Genomic DNA, 27,998 nt, shown 5'->3' with positions numbered 1-27,998 from the left:
GATCAACCATCACTTTCATTTCCTTCCCCACATGCTCCAATAATGTTATGTTCACCTTCTTATAATGTCCTCCCTATGCTCATGTAATGCCCCATCTATTCTCATGTAATGTACCTGCTCTCATAATGCCATGTATATATACCCCCTTGCATTGTGCATTGTAATCAATCATGTTTCTCCAAGTTCCTTTTACCGCACCCTGTCCCTCAATCAAATGCATTGTAACTTAATATGTTTTACCCCTCCAAGTTTCTCACCCTGTTCTTTGTATAATATTCAAGTTCGCTGTAAACCGATATTATGTACCCACGAATACCGGTCTATAAAAGCTTATAAATAAATAAACATTATTAGCCTATGTGGGGGTGTGGAGAGTCTGAGACTTTGTGCGCAGAGCAGAGGGTCAGTCCTACGTGAGAGTCAGTGGTGCACGTTTTGACTTTCTTGCAACGAGGGTTGGTGAAGGGTTTGGCCTTTAACTTCCTCAGGGTCCAGGTGGTGGCTTTGGGCTATCTTAGAGGCAAGGCGTAGGGAGTAGCCCTAGCCGCACATCCAGATGTGGTGCATTTCATCTGGGGGGGTGAAGCATTTGCGATCTCTGGTGCGGAAGTTGTGTCCCCCTGGAGTCTTCATTTGGTTCTCAGAGGATTGTGTATGGCTCCATTCAAACCGCTTGGAAGGATCTTACCTTAAATGTTGTTTTTTTGGTGGACATTTGTTCCACTAGGAGAATTTCAGATCTTTAGGCTCTATCATGCAGGGATCCTTTTCTGAGAATTATAGAGGCTGGAGTCTCTTTGCGTACAGTTCTTTCTTTTCTTCTGAAGGTGGTATCGTCTTTTCCTTTGAATCAGTCAGTAGAGCTGCCAGCTTTTCCAAATCTTGACACAGCTATGCCTCATGCAAGAGAATTGAGGTGTTTGGATGTGACACAGGTCTTGTTGTGGTATCTTAAGGTCACTGACAGCTTTCACCTGTCGGATCAGCTTTTTGAGCTATAGAGTGGCGCAAAGAAAGGGGGGACACAAGGCTTCAAAATCCACCACAGCGCGGTGGTTGAAAGAATAGGTTCGGCGTCTTATGTCAGGGTCGCACTGTTCCTGAGGGGTTGAGAGCTCATTCTACTCAATCACAAGCGGCATCCTGGGCAGAATTTATTTATTTATTATTTATTTAATTTCTTTTACTATACTGATGCTCAAGACTAGGTCTTATCGTACCGGTTTACAATGTAACTGAGGGGAAACCAATTAACATCAAGGTATAAAGTAAAGTTACATTAAACAGGGAGCGTAAAACCTGGGCAATGGAAGACAGTACAGAATTTAAACTAAGAAACAATTAGAGAGAGATAAATATATAATCAACAAAAACTATAAGATACGTAAACATAGATTTATCCTAGGCAGTTATTAGCATGGTATGTCCAGTGGGAGAAGGAAAGGGTGAGGTTGGGTGGGGGGGAAGGGGAGAGGGAAAAGAGGGGGGGGTAGGGATTAAGGAGGGGTGGGAGAATGAGAGACAGTGATGGTTGAGGAGATCCTTCAGCGGTAGGCTTCTGCGAACAGCCAGGTTTTCAATTTCTTTCTGAATGTTGAATGGCATTGTTCTTGGCGTAAGTCTTGGGGAAGTGAATTCCAATGTAGTGGACCTGCTGTTGAAAGAGCACGCTTGTGAATAGAGTTGTGGACAGATGATTTGTTGGGGGGGGCCTTGAGCGAACCTTTGTAGGCAGTTCTGATCGGTCTTGCGGAAGTATGTAATTCGAGTGGGAAGGTGAGTTGGAGAGTGGATTGCTGGTAGAGGGATTTGTGGATGATGGTGAGAGCCTTGAAAAGTATTCTATATTGGATGGGCAGCCAGTGTAGGATTTTTAGGATTGGTGTGATATGGTCCTTGCGACGAGTGTTTGTAAGGATCCTAGCCGCTGCGTTTTGCAGCATCTGAAGAGGTTTGGTGGACGAAGCGGGGAGACCAAGTAATAGAGCATTACAATAGTCGATCTTTGAAAACAGTATGGCTTGAAGCACCGAACGGAAATCCTTGAAGTGTAAGAGCGGTCTAAGTTGCTTCAGGACCTGTAGCTTGAAGAAGCATTCTTTGGTTGTGGCGTTAATGAATTTTTTGAAATTCATTCTAGAGTCAAGGGTGGCCCCAAGATCTCTGACCTGGTTTGCTAATGGGGTGCTAGCATTATTTGCGAGGGGGTTGTTGTCACTAGGGGAGATAACCAGTAGTTCCGTTTTGGAAGTATTTAGGACCAGGTTGAGACTAGAGAGCAGAAGGTTGATGGCTTGTAAGCAGTTGTTCCAGAAATTTAGAGTAGAGATGGGGTCCGAGATGGGGATTATGATTTGAACATCGTCCGCGTATATAAAGTGGGTGAGATTGAGACTATTGAGTAGCTGGCATAAAGGGAGTAGATATATATTGAACAGGGTAGGGGAAAGTGACGAACCCTGAGGTACGCCTTGGTTTGATGGAATGGAGTGAGATTCTTTGTCATTTATTTTGACTTTGTAGTGTCTGTTGTTCAGAAAGGATGTGAACCAGAGCAGTGCAGAGCCGGATATGCCTATTTCCATTAAACGGTTTAAGAGGATAGTGTGGTTTACCATGTCGAACGCGGCAGAGATGTCGAGAAGGGCTAGCAGGTAAGATTGTCCCTTGTCAAGGCCCATCAGGATGTTGTCCGTTAGAGAAAGAAGGAGGGATTCTGTGTTTAGGCGTTTCCTGAATCCGAATTGAGAGGGGTAGAGAATATTGTGGGAGTCAAGGTAGTCTGTGAGTCGGATGTTGACAAGCTTTTCCATTAGCTTGGCTATAAAAGGTAGGTTTGCAATGGGGCGGAAGTTTGCAGGGTTGGCTGGGTCCAGGTTGGGTTTTTTAAGTAAGGGTTTAAGTGAAGCAATTTTTAAGGAGTCCGGGACCGATCCTTGATTGAGGGAGCAATTTATGATGTCTGCCAGCGGTTTAGCAATGGTGTTAGGGATGGTGAGAAGTAGTTTGGTTGGTATTTGGTCCAATGGATGAGTGGAAGGTTTCATTTTCTTGATTATTGATTCAATTTCCAGGGAGGATGTCTGTTCAAGAATTTCTAGTGACGGTCTGTAGATAGTTGGTGGAGGGTTATTGGTTGCGAGGCTTAATAGTTGCGAAGGGTTTGGGGAAGTGTTAGTTGATGCCAGGGGGGCAAGTAGGTTTTTGATTTTGTTATCAAAAAAGATAGCCAACTCTGTGGATTTGTTCTGGGCTTCTTCTTCTGGGATGGTGAGGGGCATAGGTGGGGTAAGGGCAGCATGGGTCGCCACAAGAGATTTGTAGAACTGCAACTTGGAAGTCGTTGCACGGTTTCGCCAGACATTATCGTTTGGATGTCCAGGCTCCAGATGCCATGGGCTTTGGTGAAAGTGGGCTTCGAGCGGGACTCTCACAGTCCCACCCTGTTTAGGGAAGCTTTGGTACATCCCAGGAGTCTGGACTGATCCGGGTACGTACAGGGAAAGGAAAATTGGTTCTTACCTGCTAATTTTCATTCCTGTAGTACCACGGATCAGTCCAGAGTCCCGCCCGGTTGGGGTGAAGAGGCTTGGAGAGTCCGCTCGTTCTGTTATTGTAAATAGACTGAAGATTGGCCCAGGTTTTGATCTTGTTTCTTCTGTGGTTAACAGAAAGGACCGTTCCCATTAGGGGGGTTTCCACATCCTACTGCTCATTCAGGGAGACATGTTATGGGGGGATATGTTCATTTAGGTTCAGTGGTATCTTGGCTTGGGTACAGGTCAATACCAAGGGACTGCAGGTGGCACACTGGGTTATATGTCACTGTCAGAGAAACTTTCTCTGTCTCCATCTGTTGGAAGGGAGGCAACATCCAGGAGGCTGGACTGATCTGTGGTACTACAGAAGCGAAACTTAGCAGGTAAGAACTGATTTTCCTTTTGTGGGCTAAGGGAGAGGAGGTTTTTTTTTAATGATTTTGTTTCCCGTCCTTTTATTAATAATTTTTATTTTTTTCATATTGAAAACGTGTTTTGTAATTTTAACCACTGATATTTATTTTTATGATGTTTCTGTGATGTGAACCGTTGCAATGTTTCCTTTCGAACGAAGGTATACAAAACTTTTTAAATAAATAAATAAAATAAATAAATGTGACCAGGCTGCCCCCAGCCAGCAGGAGAGGATGTACCTTCTGCCCAAAGAGGCATTGCCTGCAGCTGTGGGGATGAACAGGGAGGCTCGACAAACTAGGAACCACCCACAAACTAAAAATCGCTGCGCCGGAACAGAGAGCATGGGCCACACTAATTGTTTTTGCTGCATTGATCAAACTCCTGGGGGACGAGTTTGGATATTCTGGTGACCTGGTTGTAACCTTCGGAAAGTCACTGTCATGTCTTCCTCCGTAATTCCATAATCCTGCGTACTGCTTCTCTCCATCTGGAAGCTTTCTTGTGGCCACACATGGCTACTCCTACCAGAGAGGGCTGAATGCTTGTTTCTGAAGTACCCGAAAAGGTGATCCTTATGCATCTCAGTTGCTGTTTTTATTGTTTTTGTTATCACACTGTGGGGAGGTCTGGCGTAGCTCCCTTCTGTAAGGATGATGATGTGGCCGACTGACTGCTTGTGCTCCCTGTATTTTACATTGGTCCTCGGTCACCATGCAGTGACTACAGCACAGTGCATATACCGTATCTCCTGAAACGTTTGAACCGCCGCGTGCTGTGCTTAACGTCGGAAGGGATTCTTTTTTGTGCGTTTTTTTTTCATTTTTGGAGTTGGGGGGGGGGAACCCCCCTTGTGCAGTATTCCTCCTTCCTTAACTGTCATGTCACTGTGGTATCTCTTGATGTCGCCTCCGTCAGGCCTCTAACCCCGGGCAGTTTGAGAGTGACGCTGATGCCCTGTGGCAGCGAGGGCAGCTTCCAGAGACCGTGGCCTGTCACGGGCGGATAGGAATTAACACAGACGTGCCAGACGAGGCCCTGGTGGTCTGCGGCAACGTGAAAGTGATGGGGACTGTCATGCACCCGTCCGACAGCCGAGTCAAGCGCAACATTCAAGAGGTGAGCTTGTAGAGCGCCGGAGCTTAAACTCCGGCTTGTCTGCATCTATTGATCCGACAGATTTCAGGCATTGGGGGGGGGGGGGTCAATCTTGGACGCTGAAGGCAGTGTTTCTCGTCCCCAGAGAATGTCCCCTTACATATAATCCTTGCATTTATTGACAATTCGTGCTTTGCAACGTGTGAAATGTGTGATGTGAATTAAATAGGCAGCAGTTATTAATAAGGCATTCTTATTTCATTAAGAAAAGAAGCAGAGATCAGCTGGGGTTAGCATAGGCGAACCTGCCCCTAGCAAAGCTTCCTGCCTGAGCAAGTGAAGGTGACGAGGCTCCTAAAGCACCGTCAGACTGATCTAATGTAAGATCTGAATGCTGAGGTGTTTTTGTGAATGGGAAACACAGTTTCAGAAGGGAACGAGCTCTAGAAATGTTAACATCTCCTGTTGATCTTGTTTCTGTTAACTTTTATTTGAATGCATCTTTTGTTGAGTAAAGGTGAAAGCAGTGCTGAGGCATTTGCACAATCTGAAAGGTGTTTGCTGGAAGGTATTATTACTCTGCACACTCTGCAGTGGTTGTGGGTTGGGTTTTTTGTTGTTTTTTTCATGTATGCCTTGACTCAATCCTGCGTTAAGTTGCAGAAGTGAGTTGCTGGGTTTTCACTGACAGGGCCACCAGCCCGGCTGCATTTTTTTCAGAACAGGCCGATCCACTCCTGGTTTTCCCCTCGCCGCCTGCGTGACAAGGTAGCTCTTTAAAAAAAAACCAGACAACTACAGGTTCGCGTGTGCAGCGGGGCAAACCCAGGACTCGATCTGGCAGTCCTGGAAACATGGCATCAGCTGGTAATCCTAAGTGCTGGCAAAACTTAGGAAAGGGGTAGGTCTGACTATAGAAATGCTAAAAAACTTGAAGAGGGGGTTGCTGAAGATCAAGAAGCAGCTCCAGGCCTGGCTGCGTGTGAAACGGATAGCGGTGCTAGCTGGCTCTGAAATTGTGAGGAAATGTCAGCGGCGATTCCTGGTTCTTGACTGGCTGACTCCCAACAGTTGGGTACAGTTTTCCTTTTTGGAAAAGCTACAATCCTTCAAGCCAAACCTGTGAGCACCAACTTGGCTTCCGGAAGTCAAAAGAGTAACGCTGGTCTCGTTTCTCCAGGCAAAGAACATATTTTAGGGGGCATTTACTTCTAATCTTACATTTGGAGATTTGGGAAGTAAATCTTTTCCCGTGTAATTCGGTAGCCAGTCATTTCCCTACTGCATTGTTACCATTCAGGAACACAACTCGGCGTGAGAGCAGACACGAGGGGTAGATATTCAAAAGCCGTTTAGATGAATAACTAAAAGCGATATTCTGCGACTTCTCCGGCTAGAATTTAGCTGGACATGTCAGGGCAGTTCCTGGGGGCAGGTGGTAGGCGTTCCGGGGAGGACCGGAGTTAGCCGGCGAACATAACCCGCTAACTCTGGCCGCGCTGCAGGTAGGTCTAAATCCAGCCAGGCATATTCAGTGGCACCGCCACACCGCTGAATATCACTGGGCAACAAATTTTCACAAAAGTCATGTTACGGAAATGAAATTAGTCAAATCTTAGACATTTCCTTGTGCTAAACACGAATGTGACTGTGAAAATGCAAAATTGGCTCTAGTTTTTTTGTAATATGCAATAATATAATTACATCTTGAATTGTATGCCAATAGTAGGAGACCTACGGTTAATACCGTTTGAAAAATGAAGTCATGGGCTACGTCTTAGATTTCTTTGCTTGTCTCTTGTACACCAGTTCGGGAGCATCTCTGCGGAGTGTCCAGCAGTAGTCAGCCAGCATGAATATTTCAAATGCTCACCCTTTCTGACTGGGCTTCATATAGTACACTGCTGACGTCAGCTTACTCAGCAGCAGCATGGCAGTAGAACTGCATTGCATCAGAAAATGATGTAATAAACTCTGGATGATGTGTGCATGATGGTATTATGCAATATTACATCATTCTAGGCTTATTTACAGTCCTACTTGATAAATTTACACGACTAAACATAGAAAGTGAACTGTATTAAATATCTTCAAAACGAGAGCCAATAAAAACTTTTCATGGTCATATTCGTGTTCAGCACATCAAGATACTACGGAGTAGGACCTTTTTAGGTCAGTAACACTTTCATTGTTGCCCGGTGTTTCTGGCTAAGCAGGTGACTATGGACCCCAAAATATTTATTTTGCTTTATGTTGAATGAGTCTTTTTTTTTTTTTTTTCTTTCTGGTGACAGGAAGGACTTTTTCAGTCCTGGATGTATTCCTAGCATCTGTCATGTACAGCAAACTATCTGCCTATTTATCTCCTTTTCACCAGGCACGCAAGGGTTGCCAAAGTGCTTTTAAAATCCCTTGACCCGATTCTCGCTCTGAATTTTCTCACCCTGAACTCGGCTCTTTCCGCCTCTAGGTTGACACAACCGAGCTGCTGAAGAGAATAGCACAAATGAGACTGGTGCAATACGACTACAAGCCCGAGTTTGCCTCTGCAATGGGAATAGAGAGTACTCATGAAACAGGTATGTACAGCAAATAGCCGTTTTATCCAATTTTTTTTTTATTATTTAAAACTTGTTTTTCCTATTTAGGTCTGCAGCATCGTGGTGATTAATAGTCCCCTGACATCTCAGCTTGAGATGCCGAGGGCGTGATGCACAATGCAATAAAATTATATATCGCTTCTTGCATACAAATATATCCCAGAAAGCTTTAAATTCACTGTGGGAAATACAGCAAACATGAGAGGTGGGTGGGAGGAACAGGGGCAGGATCTTAATGCCCTGTGTTTTCTGTCCTTACAAGGTATTCAGTGTATAATGGCTGGCCTTGTCTCGCTTCTCTATTCTGTTGGCAGAATATTTGGGCAGTAGTTACGTTACTGAATCAAAGAATTAAATAGTTGGTCCGGTCCCTGAGTCGGGCCATTCCCTGGGTCAGCCTGGGGCTGGGGATGCCGTGGAAGCAGCGTTGGCAGACTCTCCAAGGGGGGAGGGGAAGGGAGCCATGAAAGGGGCTGGAGGTCAATGCTCGGGCGTGAGACCCGGAGGCCGGATTCAGGGCCCATGATCGCAAGGTTGCGGAAGGCACCCTGGGAGGGGGTATAAAAGAAAGGGACGAATGAAGGCTCCCGGCACTCTCAGCCCTGGTTCTGAAAGAGCTGGAAGTACAAAAGAAGAGGGAAAAAAAACAGAAGTAAAGAGTTCATAATTTGTTTCTCTCCTTTAAGTAAATTCAGGAAAGTGGTTAAGATCTGGTTATTCAGACAGGCTTTTAATTGCCAGGTGGAAAACCATCGATGTCACAGTTATTGTGTACGTATTTTTTAGTTTATCATAATGCCCTCTCATCTACGAGTGAATTAGCTGGGCTGTTATATATCTGAGGCTTCTATTATGATATTGCTATTGTGTTTGCACTCTTAACTCACTCTAGTTTCCCTTCATTCATCGGTTGTTTACTCTTTTGAAAAAGTAAAAAGACTAGGAGATGCTCCATGAAGTTAGTAAGTAGCACATTTAAAACAAATCAGAGAAAATATTTTTTTTCACATAATGTGCAATTGAGCTCTGGAATTCATTTGGATTTAAAAAGGTTTGGACACATCAGTAACCCGACTGACTTGGGGAAAGTCACTGCTTACCCCTATGTGTTAACAGCATGAGATCAATTTACTATTTGATATCCTGCCAGGTACTTGTGACTCATACCTGACCATTATTGGAAACAGGATGCTGTGCTTGAAGGGTCCCTTGGTCTGACCCAGTATTGCAATTCTATGTTCTTATTGCGCTAAGCTGTTGATTTGCTCGGACTGCATTTTTAAAAATTATTTATATTCCACTTTTCATGACACTTCCCAGCGGATTACATTCAGGTAATGTAGAGATTTCCCTATTTTGATATTTTTTTAAAGGCAGTGCTGAGTATAAATGTTCGTTTCTGTTTTTGAAAAATGTGGATATGTAAATGTTGCTTATTTAGCTGGAAGGCAGTGTTATCAAACACAACAAAGGAAACTAAAGTAGAAATCTCTGATCAGCGAGCTGCAGTCATAAGAACATAAGAAAATGCCATACTGGGTCAGACCAAGGGTCCATCAAGCCCAGCATCCTGTTTCCAAGAGTGGCCAATCCAGGCCACAAGAACCTGGCAAGTACCCAAAAACTTAAGTCTATTCCATGTTACCGTTGCTACCCTTTTAGGATATCTCAGAAAAACAGTGTAAAAGGAATGGTATAAAACTTCCCTGATGGCACAGGAGGCTGAGAAGGTGTTTCTCCCGTCAAAGCTTGCCAGCAGGATTACTGAAAAAAAGCCCAGGATATTTATTTTCTTCTGCCCTTGAAACATTTTCTCTCTCTTCCTTTGGCTTTCTTCCTCTCCGTGCTCACTGGTTGTCAATCAGTGTTAAATATTAAGAATGAGTAAAGTAGCCTTTTATTTTTTTCTTTCCTTCCACTACACCTGGATGGAAGCAGACCAGGTTCCGCACGTTTCACCTTGACTTTCCACCTTGACTTGCACACAGGGATGATTGCCCAGGAGGTGAGAGAAGTCCTACCACAAGCTGTAAAGGAAGCCGGGAACGTTACCTGTGACAATGGAGAAAGGATAGAAAACTTCCTCCTGCTCGACAAGGTGGGTTGTAAATATCGTTTCGCAGAGGGTTTGGGCTCCGACAAAGGGCTTGCGTTGACTCTAAGAAGACGTGTTCCTATGTCACCGTCGCTCTGACCGGGGCCAGAATTCTCCTCCTCCTCTAGGGTCAGCGAGATTGCAGAGGAAAAAAAACCAACAATTTCCAGCGTTTGGTTGTGGTCTTCGTCTATCCCTTCCTCAGATTATAATCACTGAGATCCTCGCGGAAGATTCTCTCTGGCAAAGGCAGCACCTGCACGGGAGCCGTGCTGCCAGTCTCGCAGGAGATGACGTGGGTCCTCTTGTACTTACTCTGCAGTGGGGTTATGTTACGTAACTGAGCACAGGAATGTGCAGCAGACATAAGCATCATCTAATCTTTTCTTACATCCCTCTTTCTGTCATGTAGTTAATGGAGAAAGATGGTCTTGTAGCGTTTATACTGGGAAAATGTTGGCCTTAAGGGACGACAGAGTGAATGACAGTAACATATTTTTCTTTGGAGGGGAGTAAATGCTGTGCCTCCTAAGTTGGAGATATTTCTTCACTGTAAATCAAGTTTATGAAACTGTCTACAAGAAAAATGTGATGCCATCGTCACTTTGGCTATCGTCTCTGTGAACGATCGGCTTGACGCTTGCTTGAATTTGATCAGGTTTGACCACAGCCTGCAGTAATCTACTCTCGCTCTGGCTGAGCAGCAAAGCCAACGCGTGCTCTTTCGTAACTTACAGAATCCATAGACCCTTGATGTCATAGTCCGTTTTGGAGGATCCACTTTAACTGTTTGCCTGTGCGTCGCTCTGATTTTCCCAGCTTCCCTCTGCATGATGGGACATGAGACCGAGAGAGGAGGGTGGGTACTGCTGCATATGGAAAAGCATCAGAGATAAACCTGGGAGCCTGGAACCCCCCCCCATAGATATAAAGACGATATGGAGGCAAAAACTAAAGAAAACTTGTTGTCTGTGTGCTAGAAGATAGTTTTAGTGTTTGGAAATGGCTCTGTGTCGGCCATTCTCAGTTTCATTCCTTGAGAGCCACCAACAGGTCTGGTCTTCAGGGGTAATCAAGCTACATGAATTAGCCTTGTCCGAGGACCCTATGTGTGCAAATACATTTGCATATTCATTGCAGCTGTTCCAAAACCCAGATCTGGCTGAGGCCCCATAGTAACAGAGGAAATGATGGCAGATAAAGATCGGCATGGTCCATGCACTCTGCCCAGCTGTAATCACCCTAAACACCTTGCTCCATGCAGAAATGTCACTTCAGAAGTTACCACTGGTTACCCCCATTTCTTCCTTTCTATCCTCTCTCCATTAGTCTTTCTCTGTGTTTATCCCACGCCCTTTTGAAATCTGTTACCGTTCTTATCTTCCGGGAGGGCATTCCATGCATCCACCAACCTATCCGGGAAAACATATTTCCAGACATTTCTGAGTCCTATCCCCTTGGAGTTTCATATCATGACCCCTAATTCTAGAACTTCTTGTCCATCGGAAAAAGTTTGATTCTTGCACATTGTTAATACCCTTCAGGGATTCAAAAGTCCTAATCATATCCCCCTGTCTATCCTCTCCTCTACGGTATACATATTTAGGCCCTCAGTTCTCACCTCCTACGTCTTTCAGTGCTGTGATTAAACTAACATAGAAACAGAAATGACGGCAGAAAAAGACCAATCGGCCCATCCAGTCTGCCCAGCAAGCTCCCACACTTATTTTCCCTTACTTAGCTGTTTCACTGACCACCAAGTTCAGGGCCCTTGTTGGTAACTGTTTGATTCACATTTCCTGCCATCCCCTGCCATTGATGCAGAGAGTAATGTAGGAATTGCATCAAAGGTGAGCATAAGACTTAATGGTTAAGGGTAGTAACCGTCGCATCAAGCAAGTTACCCCCATGCTTGTTTACCCAGAGTGCACAGATCAATGCCTTGTTGGATGCTGTCTGAATGTAAATTCTGTTTTCTAATCCTAAAAAATAAAACTGGCAGAATCGATGACTGGGAAAATTACCGACAAATTTCCAACCTTCCTTTCATTGCTAAAGTCCTTGAAAAAGCAGTGCTATCACAACTAGAGAACTGCCTAGAAGACAATAATATACTGTATCTAAACCAATTCAGATTCAGAAAAGAATTGCTTGACAGAAACCCTACTTACTTCCTTAGCCGACCCTGTAGTACAGGGGTTTGACAACAATGAATCTTATATCCTGCTACTAACTGATCTAACAGCAGCATTCGACACAGTTGACCACACTCTGCTATGTCACCTGCTGAGAGAAATCGGAATAGGTGGAAAGGTTAACAGATGGTTCTCCTCCTTCCTAAAAGCTAGAACATTCCAAGTCAAACTGGACAATCAAATTTCTGACAACTTCCTAATTGATATAGGTGTCCCACAAGGATCAGCGCTCTTGGCCATTCTATTTAACATCTGTTTGCTGCCTATATGCTCATTACTAGCAAATCTTCCAATCAAATTCTTCCTATATGCAGACGACATACAATTCTACATCTCTTTCGACAAATCATTGGAAAAAAACAACATTGTGTCTGGCCACACACATGAAGGCTAAACAACAAAAACTTTGTCAACTGAAACTAACTGTAAACCCCAAAAAAACTGAAATTGTGTGGTTAAGGAGAGATAACACGATAATCAAACCTCCAACCCTAGACCTAGGAGTCATTAACATTACACCCTCAGATCAAGTACGGGACCTAGGGATACAGTCGATGAGAACTTTACTATGAAAAAGTATACAAGCAAATTAATCAAAACAGGATACTCCAGGCTGAGAGTATTACATCGGCTGAAACCTCTACTAACAACACAGGATTTCCACACTGTCCTACAAACACTGATATTTTCAAATTTAGACTACTGCAACTCCCTATTACTAGGCCTACCCTCAGGACTTCTAAAACCACTACAATTACTTCAAAATGCCTCTGCTAGACTCTCACTAGGAACAAGGAAATCTGACCACATCACTCTCTGATAGCACTGCATTGGCTTCCTGTACAATCCAGAATTCATTATAACGTTATTTACTCTAATTTTCAATATCATCAACAACCCATGCTTATTAGGAGCATCACTTCAACATTACACACCACAGAGAACCTTAAGATCACAAAACAAAGGAATTCTAAAGTGCCATCTATTTGAAACACACACCAAACGCAAATAAGAGAACAAATGTTCTCAATAGCAGGCCACAAGTTATGGAACTGTCTTCCAGAGTCATTACATCAAATAACAGATATAAAGAGTTTCAAGCATGAGCTAAAAACGGCTCTTTGGAAATACATACGATTTAGCGTAAAATTCCAAAATGCTGATAACTGCAATGTCAATACCAGAGACTAAGTTTACAGAGCGAGAAATAAGGACCAAACAATGTAAAATGTATAGTTATTAGAATCAGAAACTGTAGTTGCTGTTGTGTGAATCTAGAAAATGCACGAGTTTGTACTAGATTATATATTGCTAATGCGTTAACCTAGAATATGTATGGATATGAACGAGAATATGATTTTGCTGTTGTGTTGACCTAGAGTGTGAATGCTGACCAAGAATTCTAAAACTGACTTTGTAATCTGTTGTGCTCTTCTTTTGGAATGACAGTATATAAAACACCTAAATAAATAAAAATCTATGCAGCCATTCATTTATCTCCAGAACGTGCGTTACCTGGGTCTTTATCCTTCACTGGGAGGATAGAGGAGAATACCACCAATGTACCTATCTGTTCACCTTCTCTCCCAGAGCCATAAAGTCACTTTTGATACAATCTGTGTGGTACCTATCAGTACCATTCGTGCCAACATTGATGAGCAGCATCGGATAGTGGTTAGTAGGTTTGAGGATTTTCAACAATCTCTCTATAATGTCTTGGATTTTGGCACCGGCAGACAGCATGCTTCTCAGGGCAACATGTTTGGTTGGCAGATGGATGCTTCCATGTCCCTTAGAAATGAGTCTCCAACCATCACTACACTATGCCTTCTAGGTTCATTGGTTGTTGTATCTGTAGCATTGGGGTTTACATTTTTTGGTTCTCCTCACCATGGGATGGTTTCTCCTCCTCTATTTCCAGAGTTGCATACCGTTTCTTCAGTTCAAGGGAAATCGGACTCACGGTATAGAGTCTAATAGCCGTAGTAATCTCCATTAATTTTCCCATCACCGAGGTAAGATTAACCAGCCAGTAGTTTCCAGCCTCTTTTTTTGCTTCCACTTTGGTGAGGCAGGACCACAACCACCCTTTTCCAATCTTGCAGCACCACTCCTATCTCCAAGGATCTATTGAGCCCCTGGGTTATGTTGCCCTGCTACTTGTTGGGAATATATTATTTGTGGAAACTCCTTTTGATCATGCAGAAACATCAAGAAGAATAGTGCTCCAGAAACCTGCCAGAATTTGTTTTAAATTACTTTGACATTTTATGCTCGTTGGTTCTTTTTTGATGGTCATCTGAGCCACTCATCTCCCCTTTTAACTGTTGTATCTTGGTCATTAATATGTTTCTCTCCAACTTAGGATCAAATATTTATGGAGAACGTGGGTGCGGTTAAACAGCTTTGCAAACTGACAAATAACCTAGAAGAAAGAATAGAAGAACTGGAGTTGTGGAACCGAAAACTTGCCAAGCTGAAAAGGATGAACAGCTTAAAATCCTTCTCAAGTGAAAGGAGTGTATGCAGGTATAGCACCTGGACCTGATGGTTTATTCTTTTGTGCTGGCTATATGCCACATTAAAGTAGATTTAAGCACCAGGCAAAATTCCTGTAGCACTATCTAACTAAGAGTTTTCACATACTGCTGCTTTTGCACATATGTATTCCGTGCAGGAAATTTAACGCTTGCGCTGCGTGTAGTCTGCAGCTTGTGAAAACCCTCCTGGTTCTTCAGACTGAAGTTCGCCCATTTCACCCAGATCCCCCCACACCTCAGTCATTTTTTTTATTTTTAAGAAGTTGATGATCAACTTATTCCTGATATTGAGCAGGAGTAACTCTACACCACATTTACATTCGTAAATTACTTATAAAATAGTAACTTACTCACGTAAATGTTGGTCCTCCCCGGAATGCCCCTGGCCTGTAAATTTACTCACACATCCTGATTTATGCGAGTATGTTGAGGATTTTAAAATAATAATATAATCACAAAAAAGAATAAAAAATATCAAATATACAGTATTTCTCAAATATGTAACTTTTTTTTTCCACATTTCATACGTTTATATAGAACACAAGAGAGACATTAACAATTTACATACACAATATGATTTTAAACATCACAGTATTTTATTTTATCTATATCACGTGAAATACAATATTTTAAAACATATATCCCACTCTCACATCACCGCAGACACACTATCTATCACCGCTCTCACATCGCCACACACATACATACATTCCTTATCCCCACTCTTTAAAAGTAATTGACAACTCTCAATTACTGCACAGAATGTTACACAAAGGAATTGTCTCACACCACAATAGCTTCACTAAATATTAAGGAGTGTATGTATGTGTGCAGAGATGTGAGACCGGAAATAGGGAGTGTATGTATGTGTACGATGATGTGAGAGCGGAGATAGGGAGCGTATGTATGAGTGTGATGTTGTGAGAGCAGGGATAGGGAGTGTGTATGTGTGTGTGGTGATGTGAGAGCGGGGATAGGGAGTGTGTGTTTGTGTGTGGGGATTTGAGAGTGGGGATAGGGAGAGTGTGTGTGTATGTGTGTGGTGATGTGAGAGTGGTGTGTATATTTTAAAATATTATATTTTATGTGTATGGATAAAACAAAATACTGTGATGTTTAAAATGATATTGGGGTCGATTTTAAAAAGTCCGCGTGCGTGTCCATGTGCGCGGTTCCTGGCGCGCACATGGCCGCACCAATTTTATAACATGTGCACGCCGGCGCGTGCATGTTATAAAATCCGATGGCTGCGTGCCCATGCGCACCGGATTTTAAAATCCGTGCGGGCGTCCCGCGACTCACGTGCACAGGGGGAGGGATTTTATAATCTACGCCTGGTGCGCAATCAGGCCTCCCCCAGGTCCCTCCCAGTCTTCCTATCCCTAACCCTACCCTTCCTACCTCTTCCCCTCTCCTCCCTGACCCCTAACCTAACCCTACCTATCCCTAATTTTTTTTATTTTGTTACTTACTGTTCCTCTGGAGCAGACGTAATCTGCGCACACCGGCAGGCTGCCGGCCCGCGCTTCCCCAGGACTGCGGCTAATGGCTCTGTCCCGCCCTGCCCATGCCACACCCCCTGGCCGCCCTATTTCCCTCGGCCTCTGCGTGTACCGGGCTTTACGCACGTGGCCGGGCCTGTTGTAAAACGCGCGCTGTGCATGCAAGGCCCGGCCATGCGCGTAAACCCTGGTTTTACGCATGTAGCCCTTTGAAAAGTTACTTGATTGTGATTGTAAATTTTTGATGTAGCTCTTGTGTTCTATATAAAAGTATGAAATGTGGTTAAAAAATAAAAATGTAACATATTTGAGAAAACTTTACATTTTAAGTTTGTGATTCCTTTTTGTGATTATATTGTTGTTTGTATTTGTCGGGAATTTTTGCTACACCCTTATATTGTATATAATCATACCTTGAGGTTGTAAAAATAGCTTATATTCGTGTGTGTGCTATTTTATGCACGCGCAGTGTTTATAGGTGCCTGGTTATCTCCCCAGACCAGATCCCCACTCCGGGAACACCACCTACATGCTGTTGACATAGGCAGAGTTTTATCTGCATAGAGGGTGGGCAAGAACCAAGCAGCCCGTTTTCAGGGGTAAAACTGTGCTTTACCAATGGAAATTTAGTTCTTTATTGCCCCCATTAATAAAACAAACCCAACTTTATTCATTTGCCACCCAGCTATAACTGCAAGTCCACTGGGCTGGTCAGTGAAATCTTGCCTGAGCCCCTGTCCCTTTGTGAGTTGATGGTAGAACTAGGATAATTTTTACAGCCTGTTTTTATTTTTACAGTAAATATACTTGTGTCACCAGTGTTCCACGCCAAAAGAAACCGCTTCCAGTAAACCCCAGAAAGGTCAGTGAAATTCGTGCCAATCTATTCCTTACTTGATGTCACTGTGCATGGCTTTCCTGGTCCTCGGTCAGCCCTTGTATGAGACTCGTATGTACGACAGCAGCCAGGGTCCGTGATGCATCCAGTTCCAGCTGCCTTCTATTCACTCCTCAACATTTTACAGCGCGCCGTTCCTACATTTTACTGACTTTTCCTCGAGTACTTTCAACACGTGGAATGGAGGCGTAGCCTAGCGGTTAGAGCAGCCGACTGAGAACCGGGGAAGCCAGGGTTCCAATACCGTCTATGCTTCTTGTGACCTTGGGCAAATCGTGTCACCCTTCATTGCCTCGGGTACAACCTTTGGTTGTAAGTCCTCCAGGGATAGGGAAATGCCTACTCTACGTGAATATAATTTGCCTTGAGCTACTGATAAGAATGGCGTGAGCTAAAAATATATACATTAAAATAAAACACATGTGCCCCTAATTCCTTGAAGCAGCCATGTTGGTGAGAAAATAACAAATGACCTCATGTTTGCTGTCTCTGACTGGTTAATATTGCCTATGATGTCACTGTGATGTCACAAGTGACATCACAGTGACATCACAAGTGACATCTCAGTGACATCACACACACACACGAATCAATCAGGTGAGGTTATTTGTGATACTTTACTCAAACACAATCGTCCTTAGAGTGCAGGGAAACTGCAGGCATTAACAAATTAGCAATGCAGTTATAAACAATAGAGAGAGAGAGAGTGTTAGTACTTGCTGAGTGCAGTTTTTCAGAATGGCACAGTACAAATGTACCCTCCACAACTGCGCTCCACAGTCTGTTTTTAAAGATTCTTCTTTCCCCTCGCAGTAAGAAAAAAAGAGTGGCAGAGCGTCCTCCTGGCCCCATTGATAGTGCGGTAGCAAGCGGATCTTCCACACACTGCCTGCCAGCAGCCCAGTGTGTAAAGTGGCACATCAGATCCCAGCTCCTGCTGGCATCCAAGCTCACACGTCATTGCGGGCAGCCCCTACCGTGAAACCCCTGGTGGACCGATCATCCTGTGAGAACAATATTTAAAAACATCTGAGCAGCTGATGTAAATCCCTCTATTTTAGTTCCCTAAAGTTAGGGAATTTTAGCTGAACCTAAGGGTTCGACTTTTGGATTGAAAATAGGGGCCTAATCTTAGATTCCTGAAACTGAGGCATTGAAATTTAGGCCTGCTGTTCACGCACCTAAAAACCCAGACTCCACTGAGCTGAGACTGAGATGATGAGGAGTTACAGGCAACGGACTATAATATGACCTGTTAGAAAAGATGCAAACCAATTAAGTGAAGATCCTCCTCAGTCCTAGATCAATCAGGCATTTCATCAGCAACTTGTGATCAACAATATCAAAAGATGCACTCTCTGTGCCTTAGCTTAACATGTATTAAAGATTCAAAAAGTGTCAAGTCAGGTTCCAGAGAGCAGCTGGAGCCCAGCTGCTCTCTGGAATCTCCATGTGCGACAGGGAGGAGGAGTATAGCAGGGGGAGTGTACTGCCATCCACTCGACCAAGATGATGAACTCATGAAAGTGCAGATCTGCTACTACTAACCTATAATTTATCATTCCAATATGCCTCTGTAGCTGAGTGCTGCAAAGTTCTCTGGTGACCCCATTATCCGTGGCAATGAATCCAAAGAATCTAGTTGCATAATGATTTGGGAATCACTTTACTGAGGTTACTGTTGAGATTTCTGAGATTATTGAGAATATAAAACCTAATCTCTGCCCAATAAATGAATGCTCTTATGCATCTTATTAAAACCTTGGTTAATTTCTCATTGAGGTCTGGTCTTGTTCCAGAATTGCTAAAAACCGCAGTGCTAAGACCTGTTCTAAATACACCAAACTTGGATGTGTTACGCTTAAATAATTATTGGCCTGTTTCTAATTTACCATTCATCGTTAAAATACCTTGAGAAGGTTGTTCTCAAACAATTCCAAGTTTTCTTGGATAATAACTTAGTCCTTGAATCTACACCAGTATGAGTTTCATGCTGGACATAATATAGACACCCTGCCTCCATCATTATTTGATTGATTTTGCAGGGAATTTGATATTTTTGGTCCTATTGGACCTTACGGCCGCCTTTGATATGGTGGACCATAACTTATTATTGATGAGTTTAAAAGGGATAGGAATCTCTAGTACTGTCCACAATTGGTTTGCTTCATTTTTGAATGGACGAACTCAAAAAATTGCAGGTTGTAATTCCAACTCTGATCCATTTGAAGTTAAGTCTGGAGTCCCTCTGTGCTCTGCGCTGTTGGCATCTCTGTTTAATGCGTACATCATGCCCATCTGCAGAGTCCTTTCTAGTCTTGATGTAGACTGTTGTGTTTTTGCTGATGACATTGTTTTATGTCCCAATTAAAGGTTCATTTTTGCAAGCTTTAGCAACACTGCAACTCGCTTGGCTGCTAGAACGTTATAAGTTGTCTTTGAATTATGGGGAAACTGAGATTTTATACTGGGCTGGATACCCTTCAGATGCTGTCCCTGATAATAGTGTAATCTGGGATGTCCTATAATCAATAAGACCTGTAATTTAGGAGTCGTGATGGATTCATCGTTATCTCTCCATCCTCACATTAATGAAATCATGAAGAATGCCTTTTTTAAACTTCACATGGTTCGAAGAGTTTGGCTGTATTTAGATGAAACTGACTTAGAGGCTGGGGTTCATTCATTGGTTATGTCTTCCCTTGGTTATTGTATCCGTCTTTAATATGGACTTGCTCCAGGGAACACTACGAGCCCTACCCTAACTCTGCCCCATAGCCGATCACCCCTTGTTAATTTTCAAAGGGCGCCAAATTCCCGGGGGCCTGATGTATTAAAAGCTTTCTCCCCATTCTGTGTCTACAGGAATAACGCTTAGTAGATAAGACTCCAAAGTTAGCATCTAAACCATTTCAAAATTGACCCTTTAGTGCGCACTGAGCTCAGAAAATGTTTCAGCGGCCAGTAACCATGCCTGTGGAGGCCTAAGAGGGATTTCCTTGTCAGTTCCCAACCAGTGGACAAACTTCAGCGTTTCTCTTGCACGTTCCTTACCTCTGCTTGTTGACTTTCATATATTGGATTTGGTTGTAGACTGCTGAGATCGTCAGCCATATAGAATGATCCAAGCAGTAAGAATTCTGATTTTGTGTCTATGTGTGTGTGTGTGGGGGGGGGGGGGAATGCATACTAAATCAGGCTCTTCAGGAGACACAGAAAAAGAAACCATAATAAGAAAATCGATTGTCTTTCTACCTATGTGAGCGTACTCTGTTAACTAGTACGATATGTTTTCTAATGGAGAATATTAAGTATCCTCCTTTGAAGAGCAAGATATCCCAACTCCAGTCAGATCATCTGCTGTAGTGGGTGTGAACTCTATTAATAGAGTAATGTGTTACCACATCTGCTGCAAACGAGAGATGCCATACACCCTCTTCATGACTGAAAAGTGAATTTCTGCTCAGATGTGTAGCCGGCCATCTGCTCCACATCCATGCAGTGAAGCCCTGATGCTCTGTTTTGTGATTTACTGCTGACGAACGCCGAGCAGACAATGCATGTCCGACTGAGGAGAGAGATCATTTACAAAGCGTGCATGCAGACATGGGCAGACTGTATCTGAATTACTGCCTTATATGGCTCCCGTGTGGAGAAGGCTCCAAGATGTCTCGATCCGTCCCTAAAAGAAAACCAAAAAGCAAAGTGTGCATACAGCAGTGCATCTTGATCTGAGCTCCAGCTGTACACATTGTATGTAGATAAACGAATGTGATTACTACTGAAATAAATTTTAAAATGAGTGCATCCTTTATTTCTTCATGCTAGCATAATTATGGAATTCTGTGTTAGGAATGACGTGTCATGGCTGGGAAAGTTAAATACTTCTGACAGTACTTTAAATGACCATCTGATTATAAGAGCTGTCGTTAGAAAGGGGTTCCTAAAAGCCTTCCGGGTCTATGCCGCCGTTAACATGCCGCAGACCGCCTCCAGGAAATTAATAATAATTTTGGATTTGTAGCCTCCCATTCCAAATAATGCACAGGGTGATTTACAGCATTACCAGTAATTCAGGTACAATAAGAGTCTGCCCCAGTCTAGGTACGGGCATGAGGCAATGGGAAACAAAGTGACTTGCCCGAGATCACAAGCAGCATCAGTGGGGGAAGTGGATTTGCGCCCTGGTTTCCTTGCTTCTCACTCACTTGCTTCTCCTAAACAGTGTTCTCTCCGCAGTTTTGTTGATGCGTTTTTACGTAACAAAGTCAACATGCTGTGGGATTAAAACTATTTTTTATAAATCAGGCCATAAGTGAATGAATTATGAATCATAAACACTGGATTTCTTGAGAATTCAGACTAATAACCCAACAACCAAGTATTGATTACAGAAGAAGAATCTGCTCGTTCTCCCTGAATTGTATAGGTTGCGCTGCTTGAATTTCGGGCTATCATTCAAGGTGGTTCGTTTTCCTTTGGATTATTTATAAAGTGCCATCAGCACGCAGAATGATAGTATAGGGCAAGGTGCTGGAGAGTAGTGCCTCGAAGGGAAGCACATGAATTCAGTTAAAGGGAAAACAGGAGTCAGTGAAGCGAGCCCAGAAGGCTTGGAGAGAGCCACAGGGTTGGATATGGAAGAAACGTGGCCAAGAGAGAGGCCAAATAAAAGACAGGCGGGGCAGTAATGAATGATGAGGACAAGGCTGAAGGGATTGAACGAGGAAGAGACTCGGAGGAAGGGGGCAGGTCTTAGAAGAAGAGGCAATGAGATTAGGTCAGGGCATGTGAACGTGGAAGGAGAGAGAAGAGTTGACGGTGACTTGGGGAGAGAGGGACCAGGGGGCTTGTGGGCAGAAGTGAGATATGGAAGTAGTGAGAAAGATGAGCGTCTGAGTCTGAGATGACGGAGATGGAACCTCTTGCAGAATATGGCAAGGGGCAGTCAGTGACCTGGGTCCGGATAGAGGGCAGGGCGGGGGGGTCAGAGGTAGAAAGCTGGAATTGCCATCATGGTGTAGATGCAGTTGTTAAAGCTGAAGAAATGAGTGTGTGAAGAGAGAAAGGGGAGATTCATGACTTGGCCCCAGCTCTGAATGACATACTGAAAAAAAAAATAAAAAAAGAGAACAGGTTAGTGAACAGCAGCAGCTTACACCTGTAAACTATTCAGAATTAATTCCAGAGATGTGATTCAAAGGGAATGGATCCATTCAGAATAAGGCCACTGAATTATTAGAGTGTGGATGATAACCTGAAAGCCTGGGCACTATGGGATGATGTTTTGTAGAAGCCCTGCAGCAAAATCTCTGGTCTGGTCGGAGCCGGGCTGACTGCCTGGGACCTCAGATTCTTGCTGGTGGATTGTGGGGAGCAATTATTCTACATCTGCCCCTTCTCGAATGCTCTGTGAGTTTGTGCTTTTCCTTTAAAGCCAGACTGGGGGCTGAGGCATGCCTTGTAGTGCTTGCCGCTCTGGCTGGCTCAGTGACAGGTTGGGTTTGTTTTTTTTTAGAGACAGCTGTTGGCAACAGGTTGGATCAAACATACATCGCTTGGTTACTGGAGATGAGCCGTCAATTTAAAACGACAAGAAAACACCGACCAGATCTCCGGTTTTATTTTGTGTTGTTTTCCATCCAAAACGGCCCCAGAAACTAATGAAATGTGGTTTATGTAGTTTTTAGCAGGCACTATTTAGAAATTACGCACGTCGTAAAAATATAGTGCATGCTAAAGATGATTCAAACGAAACAAATGAAAAAAAAATAGATTTGCAGATGTGAAAATGAATTGAAATAAATGGGAAAACAAATGTACCTAACCTTTTTTCCCCATGAACTCCTGAATGTGCTACATTTAAACTCTTACATAGCCTAGGGGCTGTTTTTGAGGAGAATAATATAGAGGTGGGAGATAAGTGCTCATCCACTCGACTTTTTCCTTTCATAATCAGAGATCTAGTTTGACCTCCTTTTCCAGATTCCAGACAAAGGACAGTCTTGCTCAAACAGGATTTTCCAGATTACTGTCATCGCGCTGGTTGCTGTTATGGCATTGTGGTAAGAACAAATGGTTACAAAACTGATAATACAAAAAAAAAAAGAAACGCGGATACTGCCATGTTTATGCCGTTCTCTGGTTAGCTCAACGGATTTCAAGCACTCTCCTGTGCAAAGCGGCATCCACCCTACTCACTAATCATCTGCTCTCTGCCACCGTCACATACTGCAGGGTGCATTCTTCCGCCCCCAAGTCAAACTCCGAGGTGGCCATGCAGTTGCCTTATCCCTGTACTCTGGGGCCTCCTCGTGCACAAGGTTCAAGTCCCATCTGGTAGCCACAAGAGCACAGACAGATGTGAAACCATAACAGGCTCTGAAGCCAACATCTGGGTCACTGGTTTATGGTTTTATTAGTTTTTTTATTTACCGTCACATCAGTTGGGACCTTCACAACGGTTCACGATTATTTAAAGGCAAGAAATACAATAAATATAACAAAATAGTAATAAAGCTAAAATATTAAAGAAAGAGACTAAATAACTTCTATGGCTGTTAAAATTAATAAAATGCCTATAAAGAAATAATACGAGTTATAATAATACCAAATAATTACTGAAGCACGATTGGTATATAAAAATATGATAAAATTACAGAATAAAGCTAAAATACATTATTAAAACAAAGTAAGAATAAATACATTGCTAAAACAAAAGTAAAAATAAAACACATTATTAAAACAAGGCTTGCTGTTATCTGTTAATCATTCTCTGCATATGCACATTTAAAAAGCCACGTTTTCAGGTCGGATTTAAATTTCTTTATGACTGTTTGCAACCGTATTTGTGTGTGGGCAGCGTGTTCCAAAGCTTGGGGCCAGCTATTGAGATTGCCCTCTCGCGTGCTTGGCTAAGTCGAGCATGGTAATTACAAAAAAGAGAGAATATAGACCCCCTACTCTTTACACAATACACACATACGTAGGGGATCCAATAATATTGAACTATAAATTTTTTAATACATCAATTGATCAATAAACATTTTCAAAACATATTTATCAGAATATTTCAAACATATATTAATAATATTACATACACATTACATTCACAGATGTTCCCATAATTACATCATTAATACATAAACATATGTGCAACCTTGTAAACATTATCACCCCCATCATAGCACCATAAACTAGCAGCATTACCACCCCACCATAGCAGCATTAACTTAAAGCCCCCTCCAAAACTCATACATACTTCTCACACACACTCCCCACCCACTAAAAACCAGCATCTAAAACCACCCAACCTAATGAACGTAAAGCTATCTTTTATCCCAATATGCTCCACCACAACTTAATTTAATATGGGAGCACTCAAACACATCCCTCACACCTCTAAAATCCCCCAAAAATTGTTGGTTAAAGCTATCTTTATTAGGGTATGCTCCACTACATATTCATTCCATATGGGGGCAATCCACCACATCCCAGCAAGGATCCCTGTTTCGCTTCTTCAGGGGACGTTTTACTCCCGATCCAATCAAGGATTAGCAAAGCTCTCCAGTTTTCCAATCATTGAAGCATCACACCTACAAGCAACCAGCGGTTACTATGTCCTTCAAAAAATTAAAGAAAAGACCTGTTATCAAACAAACAAATGTTCAAAACATCCTCCCCCACATTAACGCCCACAATCTCAACAGGCGAAAAGACTCACTTTCTCCACAATTCAAAATTAGAAAAAAGGCTGCACCTCACATATATGGACTCACCACCTGAAATAAAGAAAAAAATACAGAAAAAAATACTCCAAAAGATGTTTTATGCAAGTCACCTGACCGCACCTCTATATCGATCTCAAAACCAACCTTTCACCAAAACTTATTACGCTGCACGCGTTTCAATATACTGTTTCCGTCTTCTCTCACGAATCCAACTTATATGTACCTATTACAAAACAAGATACATAATCCGTAAATAACTCTCAAAATTTCAAAAATGCTCATGTTGACAAGGAACCAATACTCAAAATCCTTACCTTACAACATATCCAGCACTTACAAAAGTACAGTAATTCGGATGCCAAACACAGCATTACCCAAACGCTTCTTCAGAACAAGGCACAGCTAAACGCATGGCGAGACACTCTACATATAAACCGACTCAAACCACCACACCCATCACAACTCCCGAACCAAACAAACCAATCAACCACCAACATACTCCACTACCTCACCACGTTCCTTCACGTCCCTAAACGGGACCAATCACAGAATAGTTCAAAAGAATAAAATAAAAACACATTCTCAAACAAATACACTCACTCAACCAATCATAACCCAACAGATCACACAGATCTGTGTTGGGTAGTGATTGGTTGGGTGAGTGGGTTTGTCGTTGTCTGTGTGTTGTGGTGTGTTTACTGCTGAAACCTGACTGCTTTAGGTTTGCTTGAAAAACTGACATTAAAACTGAACAAGCTAGTATGGCCAACGGGAGGCCGTCTTTCACATCACAAATTGTTTCTGAAAGCTAGTTCAGATTTCATCATGCTTCCCCCCCATTTTTGATGTTTGCAAGTGGTTTTCTTAGTTCCCATGTGGCTCTTTTGAAATCGGAGAGCAACAAAATACTGTCCCAGAAAGTGATTGCTGGCTTCCTCTCAGGTGACACCCACACGACGTTCATGATACCTATGCCCTGTGATATTGAATTTTCATCCTCCTCCTAGATCATAGGTAGGGTAAGCTCTGTAAGACTGGTGGTAGCCAATACATGGCTTATAATGGGTTTCTGCAATAGCCGTAAGAATTATGGTGGGAGATAAGTTACAGCAGACTTCAAAAGTCTCGGAAAATAGTTAGATTATGGCGTGGGATGGCCAAACTGACCTTGAGGGCTGGGAGAAGGTCTGGCTTTCAGGATACCCCCGCTTTTGGGTTGGGAGCCGGGATAATGTTCCTATTTTGGTTAGCTTGAGGGCCAGAGCTGGGCATCCCCATCTTTAGTCTGAGCGCCCATGACATTCCTGATCTCCCGGAAAACTAACACCGCGTTCTCGTTTTGCAGTGCAGTCACCATTTCAACCCTCTACACCCTTTATTTACAAGAGGAAGGCAGCGGGCGGGAACCCTCTTCCTGGTAAGCCGTTGAACTGCTGCTCCTGTTGAAATACGTAAACTCTCAAGGCGTTTCTGAAGCACTTAACCTCCCTGGGTTTGTTTGTTTTTTTTTGGTTCTTTTCCAGGTATAATAACACAGACATCGCCACCTCCACTGCACTCCCTCTGTACACGACCCTGTTAGGTGTGTATGCCAAGTTATTGCAACCCCTATCATCAAATTGGTACAAAGGGGATGGTAGAAAGGATCCTTAGCTATGGAAAAAGTGAAGGGAAAACCTGAGATGGAGAAGCAGGCACTACAACAGGAAGACATACGGGCAGACTAGAATGGGCCGCATGGTCTGTAGCTGCCATCAGATTCTGTGTTTCTGCGCGATAAACTCCTACCTGTGAACTTCTTCTGTTGTTATAGTGCCCTATACGAGCAGAGTCCCAACGAGTAGCTGCCATCAGATTCCGTGTTTCTGCGCGATAAACTCCTACCTGTGAACTTCTTCTGTTGTTATAGTGCCTAATACGAGCAGAGTCCCAACGAGCATCACCAACCCACCGCCTACGGTTGGGATCTCTGAAGTCAATTTCTGTGACCTTCTGCCCTGTGAGAAAACTTATTGCTGCCCTATGCACTCAACAAGAAGAAGGAAAAGAGGGGCCTGGATTCACCAGAAACTGAGAAACAGGGATAAAGGTAAGTTGCAATGGCCGTCGTCTTCTTTTTTTATTCTGATGAGGACAGGTTTGCGAGTGACATGAATGGAGCGCGACTGTGAAGATTTGCTGTGAACATCGGGCCTAACTGCAGCCATGCGACACTTTTAGTGCAGAACCTGATTGTCCTTCAGCCGAAAATACATTCGCCGCAACCTGTGTGCCTTCCTTTCTTGAAATGCCATGAGATTTCAGAGGAAAGTCAAGCCCTGGAAAAAGCAGTGAATCTCTGCAAACTGAATAAATTGTGCCGCAGGCCAAATAGTGAGTGGTGATATTTTCAAGGATCCTCTCATATCACTAATTGCCGTCTGGCTGCATTTCTTGTGCAGTTGTCAGTCACAGTTCCTAAAAAAACATCTAGCTATATGGGATATCTATATAATTTTTAGAACCTTAAAGGTAAATTTTTAAAGAGTTGCGCACATAAAATTAGCAAATACGCATGTCAGTAGCTTCTTTTATTTATATATTTAAAAGGTTTTATATGAGGAGACTTGATTGAGGCGGTTTACAAGATTACGTGCATAAAATAAAACAGACAACATGAAGCATAAAACAGAAGTAAAGTTCACTTCATAAGACAATAACACCATCATACCATCAAAAAAGAAGAAACAAATACAACATTACAACTCATATATATCTGGCATTTGACCATAAGCCAAATACTATACTGCATTGTCAAAGGCTAGTGTGAACACATAGGATTTTGAGTTTATCTTGAGCCTCTTAGTATTAGGTGTTCACCGGAGTTCCAGAGGATGGGACCAGTGACAGAGAAGGCACGCCTTCTGGTGAGATATTTGAGGGAAGATCTCTGCCAGGTCGATAAATGCGAAGAATGGAACATAGCCGGGCTGAAGATTTATTACATAGTAAACTCTGAATTATAGCAAGACTTTGTAGTGTATACGGAAAGACACAGGAAGCTAGTATAAAGAACGAAGGGCTGGTGTTATGTGTCCTCTGGGACTCGAATTAACTAGGATGCCTGCTGCTGCACAGTGGACCTATGGCATTTGTGCACCTGCTATTTTATAGACATCAAAAGTACGTGGTTATTTTCAGTTCACATGCGAAAAAGGGGCAGATTAAAGGCATTTCTGAGCAGGGCTAAGAGGTACATCCGTAAGTTGCTATTTTGTAAAAGATTTACTTAAATACATTGGGCAAATTATTGCGCAGGTTTACACCTGATAATTATCTTGTGCAGCCGATATCAGACTTGTCTGCTATTGGTGGTGGGGGGGGGGGGGGGGGGGGGGGGGAGAGTTC

At 43.0% G+C, this 27,998-nt stretch overlaps 1 protein-coding gene across 1 annotated transcript in view; it reads left to right on the top strand.

The window, feature by feature from the left end:
- MYRFL (myelin regulatory factor like) overlaps window positions 1-27,998 on the top strand; it is a 57,391-nt gene that overhangs the window by 20,062 nt on the left and 9,331 nt on the right. The window contains exons 8-16 of the mRNA XM_029597195.1: window positions 4,872-5,072; window positions 7,522-7,630; window positions 9,640-9,749; window positions 14,307-14,470; window positions 16,782-16,845; window positions 22,867-22,946; window positions 25,957-26,028; window positions 26,135-26,193; window positions 26,521-26,700. Of these exons, the coding sequence (XP_029453055.1) occupies window positions 4,872-5,072; window positions 7,522-7,630; window positions 9,640-9,749; window positions 14,307-14,470; window positions 16,782-16,845; window positions 22,867-22,946; window positions 25,957-26,028; window positions 26,135-26,193; window positions 26,521-26,700 (1,039 nt within the window). The remainder of the gene's footprint in view (window positions 1-4,871; window positions 5,073-7,521; window positions 7,631-9,639; window positions 9,750-14,306; window positions 14,471-16,781; window positions 16,846-22,866; window positions 22,947-25,956; window positions 26,029-26,134; window positions 26,194-26,520; window positions 26,701-27,998) is intronic.

The sequence above is a fragment of the Rhinatrema bivittatum genome, chromosome 4 (assembly GCF_901001135.1).
Source record: "Rhinatrema bivittatum chromosome 4, aRhiBiv1.1, whole genome shotgun sequence".
NCBI lineage: Eukaryota > Metazoa > Chordata > Amphibia > Gymnophiona > Rhinatrematidae > Rhinatrema > Rhinatrema bivittatum.
This window is presented reverse-complemented; position numbering and strand designations above follow the sequence as displayed.